The sequence below is a fragment of the Sinocyclocheilus anshuiensis genome, unplaced genomic scaffold (genome assembly GCF_001515605.1).
Source record: "Sinocyclocheilus anshuiensis isolate Anshui unplaced genomic scaffold, SAMN03320099.WGS_v1.1 scaffold609, whole genome shotgun sequence".
NCBI lineage: Eukaryota > Metazoa > Chordata > Actinopteri > Cypriniformes > Cyprinidae > Sinocyclocheilus > Sinocyclocheilus anshuiensis.
The window spans coordinates 464,364-475,884 of NW_015541011.1; the positions used below are offsets into that span (position 1 = coordinate 464,364).

General features: G+C 35.7%; 2 protein-coding genes across 5 annotated transcripts in view; both read left to right on the top strand.

The window, feature by feature from the left end:
• LOC107690360 (mucosa-associated lymphoid tissue lymphoma translocation protein 1-like) overlaps nucleotides 1–3,415 on the top strand; it is an 18,133-nt gene extending 14,718 nt beyond the window's left edge. For all 3 annotated transcript variants that reach the window (XM_016488663.1, XM_016488665.1, XM_016488664.1), the window contains 3 exons: nucleotides 1,032–1,189; nucleotides 2,136–2,252; nucleotides 2,850–3,415. In XM_016488663.1, coding sequence (XP_016344149.1) covers nucleotides 1,032–1,189; nucleotides 2,136–2,252; nucleotides 2,850–3,167 — 593 coding nt within the window. In that variant the 3' untranslated portion in view covers nucleotides 3,168–3,415. The remainder of the gene's footprint in view (nucleotides 1–1,031; nucleotides 1,190–2,135; nucleotides 2,253–2,849) is intronic.
• A 1,429-nt stretch (nucleotides 3,416–4,844) lies between these two features.
• LOC107690364 (FERM domain-containing protein 5) overlaps nucleotides 4,845–11,521 on the top strand; it is a 128,042-nt gene continuing 121,365 nt past the window's right edge. For both annotated transcript variants that reach the window (XM_016488671.1, XM_016488673.1), the window contains exon 1: nucleotides 4,845–5,182. In XM_016488671.1, the coding sequence (XP_016344157.1) occupies nucleotides 5,081–5,182 (102 nt within the window). In that variant the 5' untranslated portion in view covers nucleotides 4,845–5,080. The remainder of the gene's footprint in view (nucleotides 5,183–11,521) is intronic.

Sequence of the window (11,521 nt, forward strand, 5' to 3'; positions counted from 1 at the left end):
ATGAAAACGTACTTACAGTCTGTGAGTCAGAGCAGCCGTCATTGTAGTCTACTCTTCCAGGATCAGGAAACAGTCCTCCATAAAATGCGCTTGACACATCTGAATATTTGGGTTGAACTGTTCTGGAACAGTGTTGTAAATACAACTTAACCACTGATTTCTAGTCCTGTCCTCTTTTGGAAGGCCAAGTATTTTCGCTTTCGCAACGAAACATACAGCGTCTTCACAACATGGCGGCAGCGGCGGTGGCAGCAACAATAAAGTTAATCATTTTTTCTTTGCGTGAACATTTGGGCGGCGTTATGCAAATCTTCCCACACAGTGACGTAGACATGTGGGGGCTTGTTTAAACGAGGCGTTTTAGGAGGGCGTGGACGAGTCTTAACTTTTATAAAGAATATCTCTTTGGGTTTGAGACTTTAGTCTTTGCAACTTTAGGGATCTTATCTATTCATGAACAGCTTGCAACACTCCAAAGAGAAAGGAAAACTTGAAATCGCATCATATGACCTCTTTAACAAATGTCATTTGAATATGAGAACAGCCCCATTTTGTTGATTTGAGCAGAACATGTATTCTGACATGTTTTAAAAACGCTTGCATGTACCAGCTTGTACAGTATTGCTATATTGACTATAGGGTTGGCAAGATTTTCTAATATTTTGAAAGAAATACCTTATGCTCACCAAGGCTGCTGCATTTGTTTGATCAAAAATACAGTAAAAATAGTAATATTGTGAAATATTATTGCAATTTAAAATAATTAATAAGATATTTTAATATATTAACATTTCTTATTATTATCAATGTTGAAAACAGTTGCGCCGCTTAATTTTAATTTTAATTTTTTTTTGTGGAAATGAATGAATTTTTTTTAGGTTTCTTTGAATACATCAGTTATCTTACTTTTGCACAACATCAGTAATAAATATAATAGTTATACTTATCACACTTATAATAATCTAATACTTTATGGTCTCTGTTATGTGTGTTTCCTTTTTTCCCATTAAGTAAATTGGTGTTTTTCTCAGTTCTTCCTTGCCGAAGGTCTCTGGACTTTCAGTACTGTGGTGTTAAGGTGGAGCTGAGTTTCTCTGCCCTGTTCTCCAATGTCCTGGTTGTGTTTGCTACAGTGAGGAACTCAAGCGCTATGGCCCAGGACTGCACTCTGATTCTTGAGAGTGAACCAGTAAGTCACAGCTTTTCATGTCCTCTTTCGCTGACTTAACCACATACACACGCATACACGAGGGGGATATAAGAGTCAGGACGGAAAAGGAAAGAGGGTTGATTTCATAGTGTTTTGTACTTGAATTTGCTTCTTAAAGTTTCCCAAACTCATGAATGTATTATGGAGGAGGTTCATGCAGTGGCATTGAACATTAAAGCAAATAATAAAACAAAACAATTTTTACTCCCTTCCTGAGTCTGTTCTAGACAAAATATGTCTTATATTTTGTATTAAGAATTGCTCACCAACTCTCTCGAGTTGTAAAAGATTTTGGTTGCATATATTGATCATAATTCATAACCGGTGTTATTTCAGGATTATTTGTATAATATTATAGTATTTATTCATTTTTAATTAGCTTTTTTATATTTTAATTTTAATTTTAGCTTATGTTTTTAGTAATTGTATGTGCTTTTTTTCATTATTTGTATTTATCTTTTATTTTTTAGTACTTTTGGTACTAAAGTGTAAAGTGTAGTAATTTTATGGACCCATAATGTTTGGACCCATAATGGGTGTGTGTATTCATATTAAAACAAGCAAACCTGAATGCTCTCAAAAGCTCAAATATATTTGTTTTGAATAGGCAAGTCAGTTTAAAATATAGCAAGATTTTAGGAAATTTTTCCTCTGATATACTATGTATTTAGCTACATTTTTATTTTCACAATAGATTACACATTAAATATTTAACATAAAAATGTGATGCTCTACTGCAAATGTGAAGTTTAGGAAGTTCAGCATAAAGAAAGTAGGATGAAAACAAAACTGTGGATCTACTGACCTCCAGGGGTGAAAACATGTAATACGTCCTTGGGTATATTAACAGTTCGACATTCACTTTACCCTTATGGTACCTGCTTGTTCGATTACAATTTAAGTGGTGATGTGTTTTTGTTTTTAGCAAATGCAGGACATTTTCTCAGGTTCTGGTCGATCAGAAGAAATGGACAGTCTGCTTGTGAACAGTGGTGAAACTCCTGACTGCACCCTCAGATTATGTTGCCTTCAAAGACTTCAGGTACATTTAAGGAGTTTTTGTCTTTGGAAAGAAAAATAGTGGTATAGAACTGAAATGCATTTTAAAACATTGAGAACTGAAACACACATGATCAATTTAAAACGGTTGGTTTGCACCTGGTAGATCATGAACCCAAAATGGGTCATAGATAATAATCATAATAGGGTTTTGGACAGCATGTAATATGCAACTGATAAAATGCAACTTACTAAAAAGTAAAAGGGTTGTGAACTTGTAAAATAAAAAATGAAATAAAAATAAATAAATAAAAGAACAAAACTATGCAAGGTAAAAGAAGACTACATTAAATATAAGTTGGAACAAGGATAAACAATGTTTTTGTGTTGACCACAAAGTATTTGGTGTGGTGGGACATTGAAAAACTAAACATATACGATATGATATTATATTGTGCTATATTGTGTTACATTGTATTATGTTATATTATATTATATTATATTCATATATTTAAAGGTTTATTGCAGGAATATCATTGCTGCTGTTGAGAACCACTGATATAGTATAATGCATTATATCTGGAAGTCAAAAATACTGTTCAGAGACATTAAAGAATTGAAATTTATTCATACTTCCTAGGGATCTCTGGTGATCAAAGTGACACTGCACTACACCCACACACAAACTAAAGAACGTCTCACTGAGAGCAAAGAGCTGGACATAGGCAGGCCTCTCATTGCCTCCTGCAAGCTGAATCAGATGAGGCCAGTGGACAGGAGACAAGAGAGCCGTGTCCATACTGTGGACCACATGTCCAACATAAGATATCCTCATCATCAGAACCATCCTCGACCTGGTCGGCCCTACACACGCAAGGCTGAGAACCGATTACAGAGTTCAGCCAAATCCACCTCCACGAGCAGCAATGAACCAGAGGAGAATGATGAAAATGACTAATGAATTCACTATGTGATGTTGCGTCCCTCTACACACACACACAGTAAGGCATGGTTTTGGTGCAACAAAGGATTTTTCTTACATTAATTGTTTACTTTTTGCTTACTAATTACAGTAAATGTGTGTGTGTGTGTGTGTGTGAGAGAGAGAGAGAGAGCAACGAAAGGAAGATGTTCTCATGCAAATGTAGAAATATTTATACAAATTATTTGTAAATCAAATTAAGTGTAATTTTCTTATATAACCAATAAAGTACTACTTCTGTAGTTTTCCTGTGTGATGAAATTTCATATTCAAATGCAGTTATTGACATTAAGATATTCTATATTCATGGAAAAATGAATATTAGAAGATACAGCTACATTTCTATGATTTGTTTTATGAAAATATGGAAAATCGGGATGTATTTTGGATTAGGCCATAAATATTTTTATTTTAACAATTAATATTTACAGGTATTTTAAATTTAAGTCATATCACATTTACAGATAATTTCAAATTAAGGTTGCATGAAACTTAATTGAATAAAATTATAGATTAAATTTATGCTAAATGTTTATTCAAAAAGATATGTATGTTAAAGATATGTTAAACGATATGTTTATTCAAAAAGTTTACCTTTTTTTTATTCAATACCGGAAGAACACAGACAAAAGATATATACAGTAACATTAAAGGGGTCATATGATGTTGCTAAAAAGAACATTACAAACAAAGTAGTTTCGCTTTCACAACGAAGCACACAGCCTCTTCAGGACATGGCGGCAGCGGCAACAATACTACAGCGAGAATAAAAGTTACGCCTTCTTTCTTTGCGTGAACATTTGGGCGGTGTTATGCAAATCTTCCCACATAGTGACGTAGATATGTGGGGGCGTGTTCGAACGAGCTGTTTTAGGTAGGTGTGGCTGACTCTTAACTTTTATAAAGAATATCTCTTTGGATTTGAGACTTTAGTCTTTGCAAATTTACAGATCTTCTTTATGCACCAAGAGCTTGTAACACTCCAAAGAGAAAGGAAAAAATGAAATTGCATCATATGACCCCTTTAATACATTAATATTATATAGTCACATTATATTTTATATTCATTTACTTTTACATTAGTGCATTTTCAGTGTTTTTTTGTGTTTTCATTTATGTGAAAATATGATTAATTTAGATTGATTTATTCAAATGAGAAATTTTAGCAAAAAAATGCAAAAACGTCATTAAAAAAAGAAATCCTGAACATGCCAATATAATTTTCTAAATCATTTTAAAAGTAATTTGAATAAATATTTAAACACATTAGTAGCCTAAATGTTTCATTTTCATGTATCTATCTTTTCGATACATGTTTAGCCAGACATATGCAATATTTTGTAAGATACTTTGATGTTGTTATTGATACTAAGTCATTCTGCCAAATGAAGAAAAATAATATTGCTCCAGGAAATTAATCGGAGTATAGAGTATTCCTTACAACCTTACTACTACCTTTGTCCAGCATCTTATTGGACAACAATGACCTCCAAATACGCAGCAGCACCCCGATCTTTCATTGTCCATTTCAAACGCGTCCTTATTTGGAGATCTTAACCATTGGCTCGAAGGAGTGTCAATCAGCTTCTGTGGTCCCGCCCCCTTGCTCAAATATCAAGCGGTGAATGGTCAACAGTCGGGCTGCTACTGTCTGCTTGTAACCACAGCGACTTAATCTGGACCTGGATGCGTGCTGGAGGAACCTGTTCGCAATAACAGAAAATAAAACACTCACCCGATCATCTGCAGCGTTCAGGTCAACTGATAAAGATGTTGTCGGCTTCGGTTAGCACGTTTCACCTGGGCGACCGGAGAGTTTGGTCGATGTGACACTGCTTGAGCTTTTTGTTCTGGTGCCGGACGCAGAGCAGCGATCGCGCTTTGAGAAGATGTTGAGTCGGCTGATGAGTGGCAGCGTCAGAAACCTGGAGCGAGAATTCTTGTGTACGGTCAGGCTGCTGGATGATACGGAGTATACCTGCACCATTCAGGTCAGTCTCACCAGCGGCACCTGTGCTGCCGAAAATCGGCGAGCAGCAGACCTTTTGTTGCAGGCTGGGAGAAGCGTGCGCAGTGGGTTTTAATAGCAGGTGCCAGCAGCATCCCCCCTAAAACCAGCTCCTTAGAAAATCCTGCAACGCTCGTTTGATTAGGAAGAGTCTTAGCTTGTAAAGGCAGTTCAGATTATGTTTGGTCTCAAATTGTTTTTGGATAGAGTGGGCTTGTTTTGCTCTGGATTCCCATCAGTCAGAACACAACACTGAAGTGCTGCTGCTGCTATACTGGAATGTAAATATTGTAGTTCGCATCTGGTTTGTTTATTTAAATAGCTTTGCATATTTTAAACTAGCAATTTCTTCTCTATAAGCACTTTTTTTTCGACCCATAACGGGTGAGTTCAAGATGTTTTAGGAGCATCCATGGTGATATTTTGGTGTAAAGGAACAGTGCACCCAAAACTAAAAAGTCTTTTGGCTTTTTTCTGTGGAACACAAAAGGAGATGTTAATGACAGCTTCAGGGGAAAAAAAGAAAGAAAAAAAACCACATTGAAAACAAATAGTGACTGAGGCTGTCAGTCACTAGCATTCTGCGCACCACGAATGGCAGATTTTTCATTTTCGGGTGAATTGTTCCTTTAACTTTTGCATGGGCATCACTTGTAGCACTCTTGGATTGGGTGTCTGTAGTAAACATGTCAGGACCGACTCTAGAGAATCAATATATTCAATGCACGTGTCCCCTTTACAGTTTATTATAATAGTATTGGAATTGCTCCATAAGCAGGAAAGTGTTGTATGGATTCTGGCATTATGTCAACACTACACATCCATTAATAATGTACGCTTTGGTCTCCAAAACTGCCCCTTGGGCACTTGTAAATCAAGCAGTTTAGCAGAGCAGCATGGATGGCTGGCTGGCTGCAAAGCACTGGCTGTACAGGAGTGTGTGAAATCCGGCAGATTATGGGAGGTCTGTTACTCCGTGATGAAGGGAGGGTTACATCATAAACACTGGGGATAGAGAAACTGCAACCAAACCTAACTGTTTCACTCTTTTCAGTTTTCACTAATAGATTTTTCTCAATGGTCCCAAACTGAAAGTAATTTTCCCATTTTATTTTATTTTTATTTAAACATTATTCTCATTTGTACAGGCCTTTTTATATCATCCACACATAATATTTAAGGAGAAGGTTTAGTTTATTACTCTGCTTTCCCTGAGGGAAACTAATTGTTTTTCAAAGTTTAAGTTCCTTATTTTTTTTTCAATGAACTTTTTTGCAGTTTTTACAGGGACTTTGCACAGTTGACATTGTGATTTAGTCTGTTTTGCCCTTTTTGGTGGGATTGTTGATTTCTCTAGCCTATATATCACACTTTTTGTCTTGTTCATACTGTTAAATACAGACTAATTATTATATTAACTTATGCAATATTCATGTTAGGGATCAACTGCTACAAGTTTTTCATCGGTTGATTCTTGAATTATTACATTTAGTTTCACACAATGCTGAATATGTGCTTAAATAATTCAAATAATATTTCTTAAAATAAGTTTTCACCTCAGGACTTTAAAAAAATTAATTATTGTTGCAGTTTTTAAAGTGATGTCGCACTGTTGACATTGGGATTTGGTGTTTTCCCTAATTTGATAGGAATATTGATTTATTTTACCTAAAAAATAATATTGTGTAATATCATGCATAGATGAATTTGCTCAAAAACTAATCTGATTGTCTTGTTGATACTGTATAATAAAGGCTTATTATTCTATTAACTTATGCAATATTCATATCAATTACCAACCTCTGTTTTTCAGCAGTTGATCACATTTAGTTCCCCGCAATCCTGAATATGTCATTAAATAATTCCTAGATTTGGAATCTATATTCTATATATTCTATATATAATAAGGTTTTCACCTTAAGTCTAACCGTTGTTGCCTCAAACAGAGCAAAAAGAATAATAATATTTTTTTAAACAAAAGAAAATTAACAGAGATTCATGAGATTTATTTTAATAGGAGGCAGACATACAGTCAAGCGCAGGCTGGCATTTTTTCCTGTATTCAGCTGTTTGTCTTTCTTTGAGGATACCTTTGTTTTATGTGTAGCTTGAAATGAAACGGGAGCCCACAGATCGCTTTCCATTACAGTCAATCTGAGAGCATCCTGTTTCTCAGCCCTCAGAAGTCTGAGAGCACTGTGACTCCTGGATGACACACACTCCCTCAGGGCTTTCATACAGTTTCAACACATCAAGACAATCATTGCGTGTTAGAGAGGATTAGAAGAAGGAAAAAAGAAGAGGAATTTTTCAGGAGCCACCTGAGTGAAGACTTTAAACTGTCTTTATGAGGAAGGAGTGTTTGTTTTATAGCCACAATTCCACATCGTGTTGACCTGTTGATATTTAAAGGCCTGTATTGGGATGGTTTTACAGTGAAAGCAAAACCATTTTTGAGTAGCATGGAAGAGAATATGTTGGATATTTCAGATACAGGAATGTTTTTTCAGTCCTTGTGATGATAATGCTGAGTAATCATATTCCGACAGTACAGCACTTATAAGTGTCTCAAGACATTTTCTTGGCTTAACAGTGAAATATCTGAAGGCATCCTGTGTCTAAAGTCCTATTCGCACAGGATTAGTATAACCTGGTGACCTCTAGTCATTTGTAATAATTGCGGAGGTTGTCTGTGATCTTAATCCCGTGCGAATCGGCCATGTCTGTAATTTGTAAAGTAAAAATTCCCCCGCAAATGACCTACCATATTTCGCCGAACACCGAGGTCCTGTGATAATATTAGTCCCGTGCGAATCGGCATCTCTGTGATCCAGATAATACTAATCCCATGCGAATAGGGCTTAAGACGGTGATCAATTGGCCGATTACGATTTGCTCAAAATGTCCAAATATTGACAGAATAACCACACTTGATGACACGGTATATAGATCTGTCATTTATTATTTTAAAGCAGTTATTATACATTTGTGCTACAGAATATTTTAATAAACAACAGCACAAAATCACAGAGACCCACTGTTAAAAAAAAAAAAAAAACCTGGGAGCTATAGTTTACAGAAATTCACTGTAAAAAATACAGTGACAATTATAACAGTCTATTTCATTAAGAGATATTATGTTACCAAAATCAGATTTTTACTTTAAAATGTACTGATAATCACCATAATGATACAGGTTGTAAACCAGAAAGTCACTTGATGAATCAGAAGAGTTCACTGTACATAAAACATGACAAATTCTCACATATAGATACAAACAAAGACAAAACACCATGAGGGTAACATACATGACACTAAATAATGCAACTAAATAACAAAAACGTAACAAAAATGCCCTAAGGTACATTATGGTACAAAAATAAGAAGACAGTTTTTTTTTAGTATGACATGTTATTTTTTAAATTTTTAGGGGAAGGTAACTAGTTAACAGGTTTTTACTTTAGCATATAATCTCTTCCTATAAAAAAACATTTTTTTACAGTAAAAAAAAATATTATTTTAATGATTTTTTTGGTAAAAATATATATATTTTTCTCAATTGGCCATTTAACAACTAACAATTAACAAATGTCGGTCTTGCCAATAAACGCACACTGTTTTCAAATATTTTAAATATAATTATTGGCCTATTTTATATATTATATCATTTTTTAAAATTAAAAATGAAATCCAACATGTTGAATTTAGGATGTGTACATCATATTTGCTCTCATTAAATTATATAATAAATATGTTGGTATTATATCATGCATTATTGCGCTTTCTAGAAACTATTATCAGCATCAGCACTACTAAGTAAATAGTAAAAGTTATTCTATGGTATTTGTGAGTGCTAATTGTAGCCAGGCTGTGCGTGTCTATAGAGAGTGCCAGGCAGGGAGGTGAGCAGCAGGGCTAATATGGAGCTGGAGTCGGTCCAGTGCAGCCAGCAGCAGGTGTGCCGTGTGCAGCAGTGCTGTGTTGTTTGGCACGGTGACGTAATGGAGGAGAGACTGTGACAGAGCAGCCTGCCAGCTTTCTCTCTCTCTCTCTCTCTCTCTCTCTCTCTCTCTGTGGCCAGGGAATAATCCAAACTCTCTAGCTTGGCAGCAGAGGTTGAGAGTGCACAGTCATTGTTTAACATCCTTTCTGCCTCCGCTGGTCCCTATATACTGGTTTCAGGCCTGCCAGCTCGGCCTCAGGGTTCCAGGACACCTAGACCGGGGAAAGAGCAAGTGAAAGGCTGAACTAGGTCACCCTTTTATTCTCTCCCTCACTCCCTCCCTCTTTACCCCAAATATCTTGTTCCCACTATGCTGAGATTCACTCACTCCAGGAAGTGCTTTCATCACCAGCAGATAGTTTCCTTTAAAGCTCCCCAGTGGCTTCAGACCTGCTTGTGAATTGGCCTAGCTTGTGTTTTTCGTTTGACGATCAGCAAACACACTGTTCGTGTGTCGTAGCAGCTTGGTGGAAATTTGGTTCCCTTAACATGTTGCTAATGTGCTTTACAACACGCAACTCGTGTTTCGATGCCGGAATGATTGGGAAACTGAAGGTGTGATATGCGGAAATCTGTATGTAAGACACCGTTAAATGTGTTAAGTGTAGCACGTTGCAGCTAATGTGAAATTCAGAAATGCGGCTGTACAAACTTTGTAATGAGTTTATTTGTGTTACAAATCTCCTGTACTCGGGCTACATTTTAAAGGGATAGTTCACCTGAAAATGAATAAAATTCTTATACTCCTCCTCATGTCTTTCTTAAAACATTTCATTTTCTGTTTTCTGTCAAGTCCATCAGAATGTTTCCATACAGTGAAAGCGAATGGTGACCAGGGGTTGTCAGATTTAAAAAAATGACAATAAAGCACCTTAAAAGTACCATGACAATAATCCTCTTGTACTACGTTCCAAGAAAGACAATATCGGAAAAAAGCTGTCATTGCACATTTTTCTGTTATATACAGTATATGAAACAGAAATTTTCACCAGATGACATGAATAGCTATATTTGGAAAGAATTATTATTAGAAATTGAAAAATGAGTATAACCATACCATTTACCATTTTTCAGTAACCATAAAGTGTACAAAGGTGTAAAAAAAAAACAAAAAAACTTTCCACTTGAATTTTCATAGGCCTTTTTTCCACTATTTATGACTTGTTCATTATGACTATAAAATTTGAATGATTTTTGTTGTGATTATTATTAAATAAAAATATTAAACAAAATAAGAAATATATAGCAATTTTGTAAATGGAAGTATTTGATTTAAAAAATCATAGTGTAACTGTACAATTTCAGTATTAATATTTATGTCTTAAAGGGGTCATATGATGCGATTTCTATTTTTCCTTTTCTTTAGTGTGTTATGTAGCTATTTGTGCACGTATAAGATCTACAGAGTTACAAAGCTCAAAGTCTCCCACAAAAGGATTTATTCTATCTAAAAGAGAAGGCTCATCAAGACCGGGCTAAAACGCCTCATTCAAACACGCCCCCACCTAGGGATGCAGCGATTAACTGGTTTCGCAATTAACCGCGCTTTAAAACGTCACAGTTAATTAATCGTAAAGGTTCTGCTAAACCGAGTGTTTCTGTTACACGGAATGGAACTGTTGCAGCTTGTACAAAATGGAAACAAAGTTACACTAAAGGTGCACCAGCTTAAAATGACGTGCTTATCAGAGACACGGCTACTACTGCTGCTAAAGAGCGAACACATTAGGGATAATGCATGGCTAGCTGTACATTGAACAATTTTAATGCACGACGTGAAGGCAAGAAAAACCTGATGCGAAGCTACGGCTCGTTAGCTCCGCATTCTGCCCGCTTCAGATCAGAAAGAGATGAAATAGTGCGGTAAGATCACATTTATTTGAATTAATTAATGATAATATTTAGCTACTTGAATTAATTATTCGATCGAGAGCGAGAGAGAGAGAGAGGTGACAGTTGCCTACCTGCATCTGTGTGTCTCTCCAGTAGGCTATTTAATCTATTTTATTAATAAAAGTCGTGGGGCAGCGTTCTCAAGAATTTTGTGTCCTCCTGAATGTTTGTATACGTGCGCAGCGCGATCTCACAAACCAAAATAATAGACATGATTTTCTCAGGCCACATGTAAAATCATATGAATTATGAATTATTATATTAAAATGAATATGTATGGATGACAGTTGATTACAATAATATTTCAGTTTATTTCCATCATCTCCCATGATTCCACACTCAGTCACGGCACCATCAAACTACGCCTTTGTCTCTTTGTTTATTTTGAATACGCGCCCTCCAGCGGCGAAAATTACATATTGTGCC